We start from the raw sequence: 14,157 nt of genomic DNA, 5'->3' as shown, positions 1-14,157 counted from the left end.
AGACGTGTAACCTTTTAACCCTTATGCATCGTCATCAACAAGTTGTGGAGTCAATACCAATGATTGAAGCCTGAATATCCATTGGAAATTCAGGAGTCTGCTAAAGCCTGGGTCTTCAAGATTTTGCAAGTCCATTGGGGAAGTCAAAGGCCAACGTCTGCGATCCATGAGTCTACTAGAGGCCAAAGGCGGACTGTCCTGGGGTTCCTTGAACAGGGTTGGTTTTGCTTGTAGTGTTCTGTGTTATTCTACCAACTCTTGTGGGCATGTTATATTGCTACTGGAATGTGTGGCAATACTTGCAGGATGATACCATCACATCTTTGGTTGGGTCGGTTGTTAACTCAAATGACACATTTCACCATATGTTTTGAGGTACATGCGATAAATACATTTAACTCTAAATCAGAACCTTAAACAAGGAGATAATTGGAAGGTTTCAAAGTTCCCAATGACTCCTACAAGTCCATGGTTGCACATGGTCACAGTATTCTGTGCATCCATGGGGAGGACATAGATTCTCCAAGAACACTTTCACAAACATCTGTTCTGGATAAGATGAGTTACAAAATTAGTGCATGATACAAAAGCATTAGGATTAGGGTTAGGGTTAAATTTATAGCAACCTTAGTTGGCTTGAAGTTAACTGAGGGTTACAAAGTTTGCTGCCAACTCAAAGAGCTTTAATTTTATGTATAAACTGTCTTGAGAAGGTAGTAAAACTGCTAATAAGTTACTCTATGAATAATATTAGGGTTTTTTTTCATTTGATGGATCATCCCCAGTGCATGTCTCATTGCTCTTGAGGAGGTGATAGAGAGGTATCTTTAATACCACCACAAAGGGATTCCCAAGTCTTGTGAAAAGTTCCATTATTTTAACTTAGCAACAACAGAAAAGGGCAGACACTTTCAAAGACAGCATTACGTGCGATGTAGAGGGGATGTTGGCTGTGCTGGTCTTCTTTTTAAGCCCGTCATCCCTGGTGGGCATAGGCTGCCAATAACAGCCTCTGATTCTATCCCTGTCCTGGACCGAAGGTTGATTAGCCCTGTGACTTCTGCTTCACTGCACAACCTTACATGACTCCTAGGCAAAGATGAGGTCTTTGGAGCTTCTGTTGGCATTTCTGCAGCACTGGATTTTTTCAGGACGGGGTTGCTAGCCCCATACCCAACCCCCCTCCTTTCACAGCCACGGCAGAGTTTGCACTGGTCTGGGTAGTAGAAGTTATTCATTTGGGGGGAGAAGAAGACATGTTAGTGGCTGCACTGCACCTTCTGGACTGTAAACTCTGCAGCCATGGTAACTCAGCGACGGAAGAGTGACTGCTTAGATGAGGTGATTATCAAGAGAGCCGTTTTGTCCAAGATGTTATTTGCATTAGCTGGGTGATGTGGAAGCTAAATATGTCGAGACAGTTGCCTAGATTTCTATCCCACTGATGGGTAGTTTAACAGTGATCTCCACCAAGCTACTGATGGTGAGACCGTGCTTCTCTGATGAGGACACCACTGCCAGAGCAACAATGACCTAATCAGAAATGGGACTTGCTCTGGACATTAAGCAGCCAGTATTACAGCTGACATCTGACAGGGATGCACACTACAGACCCACTCAATGGGTTTGCCTCCTTAGGTTAAAAAGTATTAGGGTCAGATATTAAATATCAGCAATACCAGTGACTTTCACATATTGTTAAAGATAAAGGTCAGCTTTATTTGTCTCATTACATTAAAACATACAGTGAAATGTGTTGTTTGTGTCAACCAAATTGGCAACACTTTCTTCCGACAATTGTTCAATGTGGAGAAGTGCAGCTTCACCAATCGACCAAAGTGATCAGGTAAAACGCCACGGGAAGCATCCATGTTTAGGTTGGAACTTTTCCCATGAGAATGGGGTTTTGAATCAATATTGAAGTCTCTACTTATTCAGGTTCTGAATGTTGCTAGTAAGGCCATTCTTTATTTCCTATCACTAAATACACCACAACTGGATGTCAATTTCAGGGGCATTTAAGAGACAAACACATCAGACTGAGTAACGATGGCAGATTAAGGACACCAAGGACACCTGTGAACCAGATGGAGTGTAAATCCAACAGTTCTGTTGTCTTCATTACTGGTTTTCCTTTTTAACTCCAGGTTAACTTTCACAGCTACCATACTGGATTGCCCAGCCAGTAAATTAATCACTGTGCCACACAGTGCCATTGGAACACAGGTCAATCCAAGGATGGTTTCGAGGAGACTGGGACGTTGCTTGAAAGATACGATTCCATGACTGAGTCAGGCCATTACTTTAAGTACAACTTCCAGTACAATTAAATACAGTCCTTCAGTTTAGACATAAGCCCTCAGACATTTAGGAAGACATTGTAGCATGTGTCCTTGTTACATTTTGTACTGGGGTTGAGGCCAGATAATCTGCACTGTTTATTGTGTTTTATACTTTTTATTTGCAGAGGTTTGCTGTTATTTCAAAGCCCACATCATTGCGGCTCTGTAGTCAGGTAGGGGCAGCAAATCCCAAGATTTTCCCAACAATATGGGAAAGAAAGCGTATGGTGTATTGGCCTTCATCAATTGTGGAATTGAATTTAGGAGCCGAGAGGTAATATTGCAGCTATACAGGACCCTGGTCAGACCCCACATGGAGTACTGTGCTCAGTTCTGGTTGCCTCACTACAGGAAGGATGTGGAAGCCATAGAAAGGGTGCAGAGGAGATTTACAAGGATCTTGCCTGGATTGGGGAGCATGCCTTATGAGAATAGGTTGAGTGAACTCGGCCTTTTCTCCTTGGAGTGAAGGAGGATGAGAGGTGACCTGATAGAGGTGTACAAGATGATGAGAGGCATTGATTGTGTGGATAGTCAGAGGCTTTTCCCCAGGGCAATTTTTTCCCCCAGGGGTTGTGTTGGCACGTGGCCTAGTGGATACGGCATCGGTCTAGTGATCTGAAGGTCACTGGTTTGAGCCTCAGCTGAGGCAGCGTGTTGTGTCCTTGAGCAAAGCACTTGACAACACATTGCTCTGTGACGATACCGGTACCAAGCTGCTTGGGTCCTTGTGCCCTTCCCTTGGACAACATCGGTGGCGTGGAGAGGGGAAGGCTTGCAGTATGGGCAACTACCAGTCTCCCATACAATCCTGCCCAGGCCTGTGCCCTGGAAACCTTCCAAGGCGCAAATCTATGGTCTCATGAGACTAACGGATGCCTATTATTTCCCAGAGCTGAGAAGGTTGCCACAAAAGGACACAGGTTTAAGGTGCTGGGGAGTAGGTACAGAGGAGATGTCAGGAGTAAGTTTTTTATTCAGAGTGGTGAGTGCGTGGAATGGGCTGCCAGCAATGGTGGTGGAAACAGATACGATAGATAGGGTCTTTTAAGAGGCTTTTAGACAGGTACATGGAGAGTAAAATAGAGGGCTATGGGTAAGCCTAGTAATTTATAAGGTAGGGACATGTTCGGCACAACTTTGTGGGCCAAAGGGCCTGTATTGTGCTGTAGGTTTTCTATGTTTCTATGTAGTATATCACATTCATAATGATCATTATTGATACAAATTATTTAATCCAGATTTATTGAATGAATTGAATTTAATTCTGCCAGCTAATATGATAGAATTTGTACTTATTTCTCCAGTCCATTAGCCCAGGTTTCTGGATTACTAATTGAGTAACTTAACCACTGAGTTTAATGTATTCAAATGATATGACACGGTAATCATGGAAATAATCATAATATAGGATGGGGTCCAAAAGAGGCAAATATCTTCTTCAAATAAACATGCTTCATGGATTCATTTTTTTAAAGGCAGTAATGTAGAAGCTACAAACATAATTGTACAAAGCTGAGAAGTTTAGGCCAGCACAGATGGTAGAATCACTGCCTCAGAGCTCCACTGACACAGGTTCAATCCCAACCTTTGGTGCTAACTGTGTGCAGTTCAAATGCTCTCTGTGTGACCATGTGAATTTCCTCCAGGTTTTCTTAAAGATATGCTGGCTGGTAAATTAATTAGTCACTACAAATTGCCCCCAAAGTGCAGGTGGGTGGTAGGATTTGGGGGGAGGTCAATAGTAATTTTAGGGGAATAAAATGGGATTAGGGCAATTGGGTTGCCAATGCTCAGTGCAGACTCAGTGGGCTCAACAGTCTGCTTCTGTGGCCTCTGATTCCAATGTGATAACTGACAAATGAAATGTTAATTTTTCATAGGATCATATTCATTTTCTGTTAATTACAGGGAAGGATCCGTGTCCTCATTGTGCTCGCAGTAAGTTAATCCAGAAAAAAAATTGTCGTGATCAGTCTGCCTTCACTCCAAACAGATGAGTCCTGAAGAAGGGCCTCAGCCCAAAACACCAACAGTTTATTCATTTCCATAGATGCTGCCCAACCTGCTGAGTTCCTCCAGCATTTTGTGTGTGTTGCTTTGGATTTCCAGAATCTGTAGACTTTCTTGAGATGACCTGCACCCCCTCCCTGATCTAATTTCAATGGATCACGCAGTAAGTTTAGTAAATCCACACTTCTGAAGAAGCTTGGTACAGGAGATGCATCAGATTAAGAGGCACTGAGGTCAGCATACCTCATCAAGGCTCTTGTCCATTGAGTTTAAGTGATAGAAGGTCACAGTGCCTCGAGTTCTGGGCTGGGAAAATAAATGCATAAATCTACCCATATACCACAGAAATAGCTACATTGGTGGCCTGTAGAGACTGAAGTATTGAAAGTTATTTGTATTAAAGCGGAACTAAATCAGGCTTGAAATATTTGACTGCCAGTACCCCATTCATCCACTGCATCGTCCATTCTCTCATACTAACCAGGCACTTGTGCCCTAACCTCATCATCTTGCCCCTCCTAATTTCGAAGATGTGCAGAGACCTCAACTGGGGAACTAACTGTAGCCCTGATCCAAAAAGGCCCTGATGATCCCTGACTGAAAGCAAGGCTGAGGTACAGCTTCACAGCCCAATGTTTTCAGAAGTCTCTGCAAGAACTTCCAAATCTCTGCAGAACACAGAAATTTTTAAACTATTAAAACTGTCTTAAGTGATCAAAATAAAACAACATTTACTGAAAGCACAAAACACTGGTTTAATTCCTTATCAAGTAATATGCAAAATTGTGTTGTCCTTTCTCCTTCCAATCTCCAGGTTAGGGATCCTTTTCTTTCTTTCTTTCTTACTATGACACAAGAGGAGGCTACTTAGCCAAAAAGGTCCGTGCTGGCTCCCAGAAGGGCAACCCCATTGGCCAATCCTATTCCACTTTTTTAAAATTTCCCTGTGAGTTATTCCCACACAACCCTATCAATATCCTTTGAATCTTATGCCACTTAACTACACAAAGTGGTAATTTAAAGTAGCCTATTAAGCTAACTGATAGACACCACATCCTACCTCACAATTCCCTCACTATCATCATTGTTAGGTTAACTTCAGAGGTACAAATTTTACATGAATATTAATTGGAAGAACTATGAAGCTAAAATTAACCTTCACATTTGGGAGCTGGATTCCTGATGAGATTTTAACTGCCTGCAAATGCCCAGATGAATTCAATCCAAGCAAAGACAAACGAGATCCCAAACCTCCTGGTCCCACAGAACTATCTCTCGGTAGAATTTTCATCGATACAGATATGGTACTGTTCAAAATTCTTGGGCACATATATATAGCCAGGGGGTCTAAGACTTTTGCACATTTGTCAATGCAGAAAGAATTATTTTGGTGACTGCACTTTATACAATGAGTGTATATTACTCTATGTAAAAACTGCTCCTTTCATCTGAGGGTTAACTAAACAGGAAATAAAAGCTTCAAACCTGTGTATGTAGACTTCATGAATTTAGATCTATGACGGTAATCAGAATGGTACCTATAAATGGGTTGCATAGTTTATTAAATGAAAATTCAACCTCGATTCATCTATGTATAGCTTAATTAGACGACTACAGAACACAGCCAAACATCTGAAAAACCAATCACCCTGTCAGAAAATTGATTTATGTATCAGCAAGGCAAACTGAAATTTAAATGGATTTAATAAAAAACAAGAGAAAATCTGCAGATGCTGGAAATCCAAGCAACACACACAAAATGCTGGATCAGGCCAGGCCAGGCAGCATCTATGGAAAAGAGTGAAGTCGACGTCTTGGTCCGAAATGTCGACTGTACTCTTTTCCAAAGATGCTGCCTGGCCTGCTGAACTCCTCCAGCATTTTGTATGTCTTGCTTGGATTTAATGAAAGCATTTTTTCTCTTCTGATTCAAAACCAAGAGTTAAAAATAAAGTAATTGTTGAGTTTCATCCAATTCACCAAAATGATCCTAACTAAGCAAGTCTAGTAACACAAGTGATTTGCTCGGTGGGCCAATAGCTCCTCTCTAGGGGTGTTCATTGCCTAAGTAATGTTAATAAAGCTACATCCCTCATTTTTTAATGCCTTTCAGGTTTCCAAGTTGTTTGGGAAAACTGGGAGCTGCAGTGAATTGAGAACGAGAGCAGAGAAGATAGATGGTTTTCCAGCTCTGCTCACAGGCAAGGAGGCAATTTCCTCAGATCCCCAAGCTGTCCTTCACACCAACCTCCAAACTCGCTAACGCCTTGCTCTCATCAGCCTCACTCTGCTCCAGCTTTCTAGCCTCCACGCTCTTCAGCCATTCTTTCTTTTTCCACCTCCATTTCAATCTTTAATTCCACCAATACTTCACTGTCCTTCTCCCCTCCCTGTTCCTGTTTTCTGATCTCCAGCCTCAGACCTTCCAACCTTCATAGAGAAGATAAAAATTCAATTCAGTAAATCCTTTGGGATACCCACATATTTGGGTCTGCTGGTACCTCAATCCCCGAACCACCACCTTTCTTCTCCGGTAATACTGAGGCCATTATAGTCTTTTGGGCAACTCTAACAAATGGAGACGAGATACGGCAGATATTGTAATCTGGAGCAGCAAACCAACTTGCTAGAGGGACTCAGCTGGTCAAGCATCCCTAGCTGATGGTGGTGGGGGAAGAGATCATTTACACTTCAGATCAAAGCCCTGAACTAGGCCTGAGAGTGAAGAACAGAGATGGTCCCTCAACAATAATAAATAAGATGCTTTCACTTTGTCTTCCTGGAATTACTTTAGCCAAGCAATAATCTCATGGTGTGATCAGATCATTAATAGTAAATAAATGACACTCACCCAGTGTTGGATCGTATTCCCAGATGAATCGCTTGGTTAGAAACCTGACCACAATAGCTGTAAAGAAAAGAAAATGAGGTAATGACTCATAAAAGCTGATCGTGTTACAACTAAGAAATCGTGCGATCTTTAATTTAGTGACCAGATAAGTGTGAATGAAAAGTACCACGTAACCCAAGTACCCGCGGCATTACATTCAATTGCCTTTTAACTGACTCAAGGAGTGTTGCTTCATGCCGATGACTTCCACATATCAATTACCCTTCCTTTGGAGACCGAACGGGTAACCCAGTGGTGCAGCCAGTAGCTGAGTTCTATCCTGACACTGGGTGCTGCCTGTGTTGAGTTTGCAGGCTCTCTCCTTGAATGTGTGGGTTTCCTCTGGGCACTCTGCTTCCCTCAAAGACATGTGTGATGTTAATGGGCAGTTTCCTCCAGTGAGCAGGCAAGTGATAGACTCTGGGGAGAACTGATAGGAATGTGGAGGAGGGGGAATAAAAACGGAATTAATTGAAGATGAGTGCATACAGATTTTTGATAGCTGGTATGGAATTGATGTTTCCATACTATGTGACTCTTTATCTCCTTATTATTCAAGATATGTTACTTGTCAAACATACCCCTAACCAGCTTATGCCTCCTTTAATCAGTTTCAGTGGCAGATCTGACCATTAACTTATTAAACTCATCAAGTATCAGCCATCACTTGGATGGAAGCAGGAATGAACCACTTTAAACGCCTCATACAGGAAGTACTAACCGGAGACAGTTGTCGAAAACTCTGGTAGATCATAGGTCTTTCCGATTTTTTTTAATACAGAGCAGTACACATCACTTACAGAGTAACAAAAATGAAATCCAACTTCTAAATGTACAAGAAAACCTATTAAGTTCTTTTAATTCATGACTTTCTAAAATAATTCTTGGATTATGTAGTTTGAAAAGGCAAGCTTCTTCCAGTGCAATAAAATTAGCAGAACATCATTTACAGTTAAACACAGCAGTTCATCACCCAGGTCCAGGTCAAAGAGCCTGTGGGTCAAATAAGGTAAATTTTTGTAAAGCTCATTACAACAGCCTTGTTCATTTACAACTTACTGTAGGTTGAGGTTTCTTTTTCCAAATAGTGTTCCTTGGTAATTCACTGACTTAAGTTTTTCCAAAGTAAGTTGCTACAAAGCAATCTACAGTTAAGTTGCACCAATTTATGAGTAAAGTGCAAAACAAATTAGCAGCAGTGCGTTCACTCACCTCTAATTAGATAATGTACTGCAACAACTGACAGGCATTGTTCTCATGGTTACGTAGCAACACAGCAAACTCCGAGCAAAACAAGGCTATTGGTCCATGTTGTCAATCCATCAAAGTGGTCATTAGTGTCCTCATCAGGATTTTTTATTTCCTTCTCGTGTCTACATGAGAGTTCCACCATGGTTGATCTGCTCCTCAAACCTATTTACTTGCATTTGCCTTGTAGTGCCTGGTAGTCTTGACTAAAAACCTATCAGCTGAATCCGTGGCAATTTGAAATGATGTGGCAACTTTTGAAGTATGACTCCTGAACTTCAACTTCCATTTGACATGCTTCTTGATTTTCCGACAGACCGCTGATTTGAAAATGATAATTCAGACTGGAATTTTCCTGGAATTACCCTCATGGTAAATTGAAAATTTAATTTAAATCTCAACACAAGTGACATGTACTGCAAACTCCTCTGCTCATCTAAACTCCTAATCTCTCAAAGAAATATTCCTCTTTGCCTGCCTAGTGCAAACTCATTCTTTCATCACCCTGAGCACACACCATCATTGTGCCGCTGTTGTAACCTATGCCTCCTTGCTCGATTGATCTGATAAGGAAAAGAATTAGGATGGAGTACTATGGGAGCACAGGCAGTGACAATTCTGAAGAGACCAACCATTACAGGAGTGGATGACCCCATATTGGAGATATGGGAACTATATTGGGATCAAGAAGAACCCCTGGCCAGCATTGACTCCTTTCCCTTGAGTGTCACCTCTTCGCTTCTTTAATTGCTCATGGAGGGTGAGGGAAACCGAGTGTGTGTGCACATAGCTATTCAGTTTTGTAAATTCAGGTGTTTGCTAACTGAGCCAATAAAGAGACTTGTCAGTAAATACAGACAAGTACCCAACTTCTCTGTGCCCAACTGATCATTATTACTGAGGGATGACCTTTGTAACAGCATTGACGAGCCAGGAACCCCCAAACAAACTACTATGCAAATGTTGCATGGATTAGGCATTTGTTAATTAATTTTGGGGATTCTTGCATGAAATGGACTAAATGAAATTCAAAATAAAGAATGAAATTCACGTGTAGTTTCAAATCTTCTGACAAAGCAGTTGGATTTATTTCATCTGTAAAGAAACCTCTTTATTAACTTTCCTATAATACAGGACCATTCTAATAGTCTTCTTCAATGTCCAATTCATAATCTTCGTTCATTGGAGTTACTTCAAAAAGGACTCAGATACTCAATTGAATCACACAAGTATAGACCCATGGCTCGTATAGATCAATATGAGTTTTAGAGTTATGGAATCATATATCACAAAACTGTCATGTCCACATTGATTATCTAGAATCTATATACCCTAATTTTGCAGAAATCCAATTCTATTCTCCCCTCAGATCCTACCAACCACTAGGGTCAATTTACAACAGCCAAACTATGATCCCACATAACATTGAGATGTCAGAGGAAATTGAGCATCCAATGGAAACCAAAGGGGTCTCAGGGAGAATGTGTAAACCTACACTGACATTACCCAGACCATGTGGAGACAGTTATAGGGATCATCTACTTCAATTTATAACCAGTGACACAGGATACAAAATTACGGAATTGTCCATTATCTGAAGGCTCTGAATGGCATGCCTCAAAAACACAAGAAATAGAAAAAGGAGGCTATTCAGTTCTTTAAATTCTCTCTGCCTATCATTGCTAATCTTTTACCTCTACAACACTTTACAGCACTGTCCTCATTTCTTTAGATTTCTGGATATTAAGATAAGCAAATCACCTCTGCTTCACATGAAGTTAAATGTGGACGTTCTACAGGTTCCCCATGCAGAGAATTCCTACGGGTTGACTACTCAAGTGACCAAATTTCTCTTCATCTCAGTCTTAAACAGTCCATCCATCTGCAGACACTGCCTCCTGGACCTGGACTCCTCATTCAGTAAGAACATCCTCCCTGCAAACTGCCCTTTAGCAGTATGTTTCAATGAGATCTCCACTTATTCTTCTAAACTTTACAACTTTTTGTTCAAGATTCGGATTTATTCATCACACATACATTGAAACATGCAGTGCGATGAGATATTTGTGTTAAAAACCAACAGACCCAAAGGTGTGCTGAGGGCCGCCCACAAGTGTCACCACACGTTCCAGCGCCAACGTAGCACACCCGTGCTGCTCGGCAGAACAACACAGAACACAACAAGCAACAACGAGCCCCGTTCCTTCCTCTAACACACCAACACTCACAGTCCTCCAACCCTAGGACGGGCTGTCTTCAGCCTCTAGCAGGCCCGGACTCACAGACACTGGGCCTTCGGCATCCCAAGCAGACTTGCAAACACTCATGCTCTGACCAGCGGGTCTCAACTTCCATACTTCCTATTTGACCCTGGGGCTTCGATCCTCTGCTCTGACCCCAGGACCCGCTGATCAATGTACACTAGGCCTCAAACTCCAATCTCACTGACTTGCAAATCCAGGGGCTCAACAGACCATGTTCCTCCTGACTCCTGAACCCAACGCCAACTTGCTGAACCTGGTGGGGGGGGGGGGGGGGGGGGGTACTGCCCTTTTCTGGTCTGCTGGCCTAACCTCTAATTCCTCCCACCCACATCCCAGTCTCTAAACCCTAACCTGACCCATAGCTCCCTTCTCTGTCCCCAAAAGCATCTTTATGAACCTTAAAAAAAACTTTTAAAAAAGAGAATAAATCAGCCATGATGGAATGGTGAAGCAGACAAGATGGGGCAAATGGCCTCATTCTCCTCCAAAGTCTTACAGTCTTGAGTCCCAACACAAACTACTCCTAATGCCGGATACAATCTTACCCCCACCACTTACATACAACAAAATATCAGTCCCAATCCAACCTACCTGATTCCCAACTTGCCCACCACCACTCAATCTAATACTGCTCGAGGTCCTAAGAATGATTCCAAACAATCCCTTCCCCCGACAGGGCACTCAGTGATGCTAATACACTTCAGGGATGCCTACTCTGAGGAAGTTTAAATCACTTCTTCAAACGGAGTTCAGTGAGACCCTCTCTCATTGCTCCCCCGCTGTGATCTCTGCTGCCCTACCCACCAGGCTTCGCCTATCACCTTCTAGCTATCCTCCTTCCCCTCACCCCACCTTTTTATTCTAGTGTCTCTTCCCCTTTCCTTTCCAGTCCGGAAGAAGGGTCACTGCCTGAAGCGTCAACTGCTTATTCATTTCCGTAGATGCTGCCTGACCAGCTGAGTTCCTCCAGCATTTTGTCTGTGCTGCACTGGGCTCCAAGAGTCTCACTTCCCCCAAAAGATCTATTCAAGCAAGTAGCTACTGTCGTACACCTACTGCCCCTCTACTCACCACCCACTTTGGCTCAACAGCACACCTAACATGCCTCTTAAGTCAACAATAATCGCTAGGCAAGAACTTACTGAAAATAAGGAATGGTTAAAAAGAACTATGATGTATTATTTTGATGAAAGGTCTTTGTTCTGGAATGCTAACCTCATTCTCTTTCCACAGATGTTGTTTGACATCAGTTTTTGCCATTAATTTATGAAAGATTTATTGTTTCAGTTCATCCAGGTCAATGTTCAAAGCTAGACTGACTCCAGTGAATTTGGTCTCATCTGTCAGAGGACTCGGTTGGGTTTGCCATGGGAACTACAGATGACCTGTTTTCAATGTAGAAATATCACCTCATAAGTCAGCCTGACACAGCCAACAGGTTGGATAATTATTGCAAATGCTGTAAGGAAAACTAGATCTGCATCTTGGACAAATAGCAAAGGGGAAGAAAATGTAATGATCCATTATGAGCAGTCTGACTAACAAGGAACACGATGAATGTCAACAGTACTGTCAATGACCTCTCTAGCATTCTGTTACAGCACAGCTAGGTAATCCATTAAGTTTGAGAAAAGCCATCCGCTCATTGAATTCCATATACTCACTTAACCAATCTAGTACCAAAAATCATTATGAAGGCACCTATATTTTGTGATGGTCCATGAATGGATCATTTCTAACTTGTAACACTTTTTAAGAATTTTTCTCAACTCAGTGGCTTCAAATTTGCTCCCACCAATTTGAATTTATACCCTCTACTAACATTGACATGATATTTTACTGTAATAGTCTGGAATCATTTACCTGTTCTACCAAATGTCTACTTCAAAGTAATATCCCCTCCTCCCAGCACCCCTATACACCCCTAAATTCCTTTGCACCCCTAACCAATCTTTCTGAGCTAAACAGCATTATCCCCCATTCACTGATATTCCTTTTGAAGGCAATAATGAAAAGTGCACCTGAGACAACATGTGCATTCCGGCTAAAGCATTATAAAGCATTACAATAATGGCTATATGCAAATAGATAAAACTCTGACTAAACCATAGGTAATACGTTACCAGTGTAAAATACGTCATAAAGCAATTCGACAATTTCCTACTTGGAAATGGCCCTTCAAAGAAGAGGTTTGTTACATTCATTAGTGAGACGTAGAGAGATCAAATCTGGTCATTGCTGTACAGTGCAAGAAACATGCAAAAACCCACTGCAACAATAGACTTTGTATTTTTTCATCGGCATTATATGGGTCAAATCTGAAAAGCCTCCAAGAAACATACAATAGAAAACCAAAAGATGCAGAAGACAAAAGGAACGCTAGGTAAGTGTAATTGGAATTGAGACAACAGCATTATCGTCAAGATTGTAGCCAAGAACTGTGTTGAATGAAGGTTACACGTACTAACAGTCACTACAGAAACATATAAGCAAAGCGATATAACTGATAACAACTATATTGAAACTAATTACACTCATCAAAGCTGTTTATACAGCGAGACTTACACAGCGTGGAATGCGTCGTTTAACCCAATTCGTTCAGGCCAACCAATCGCCCATCTGATCGAGTCTGCCAGCATTTGGTCCATATCCCTCTAGAAGTTTCCTATTCACGTGGCTGTCCAAATGTTTTTTGGATGTTGTAATCGCACTTGCCTCTATCACATCCATTGGCAACTCACTTCATACAACTTGCACGCTCTGTGTGAAAAACTTTCCCCGCAGGTTCCCTTCAAATTCTTTCCTGTTATACCTTTAATCTACGTCCGTGAGTTTTTAACTCCCTTACCTTGGGAAAAAGAATGTGACCATTCACCTTATTGATGCCCCTGATCATTTTATATACTTCTGTAAAGTCACCCCCTCAGCCTTTATGCCCCAAGGAATAAAGCCCCAGTGTCTCCTTATAACTCAAGCTCTCCAGTCCTGGTAACATCCGGTTGTGTGCCTGAACTGTATTAGTTGTCAAAACGCAATTGTCGCTATTTTCTATTGACCTCATCTTCCCTTATTAGCTTCATTACAACAATTGTGAATACTGATTACATTCATTAACACTCATGCAATTAGTGGGGAAGCACGTTGGCTTTGTACCAACACTCTGCCGTCCATGATAACCAGGATGTGAGATTGAATTGCCATCATTTGTCTTTGGCAGGGCAAATTAATTACCGTTTTCTTAAACCTACAAAGCAGCTGCTTACTTCAAGACAATTGGAAGAGGATTGTTTATAGCAGGAAATTTTTAAAAATATCAGATTCTATTTGCATAACAGAGCAGGGCATTCCAAAAGCATCACAAGGGGGTAAAATGGCACTTAGCACAACTGGTGTAAGTCCG

At 41.8% G+C, this 14,157-nt stretch overlaps 1 protein-coding gene across 2 annotated transcripts in view; it reads right to left on the bottom strand.

The window, feature by feature from the left end:
- The window catches only part of rerg (RAS-like, estrogen-regulated, growth inhibitor), a 61,920-nt gene that overhangs the window by 13,504 nt on the left and 34,259 nt on the right, over positions 1–14,157 (bottom strand). For both annotated transcript variants that reach the window (XM_073066203.1, XM_073066204.1), the window contains exon 3: positions 7,207–7,263. In XM_073066203.1, the coding sequence (XP_072922304.1) occupies positions 7,207–7,263 (57 nt within the window). The remainder of the gene's footprint in view (positions 1–7,206; positions 7,264–14,157) is intronic.

Source organism: Hemitrygon akajei, chromosome 14 (genome assembly GCF_048418815.1).
Source record: "Hemitrygon akajei chromosome 14, sHemAka1.3, whole genome shotgun sequence".
Classification (NCBI taxonomy): domain Eukaryota; kingdom Metazoa; phylum Chordata; class Chondrichthyes; order Myliobatiformes; family Dasyatidae; genus Hemitrygon; species Hemitrygon akajei.
Note: the sequence above shows the minus strand (reverse complement) of the source record. Positions and strands in the feature narration are given on the sequence as shown.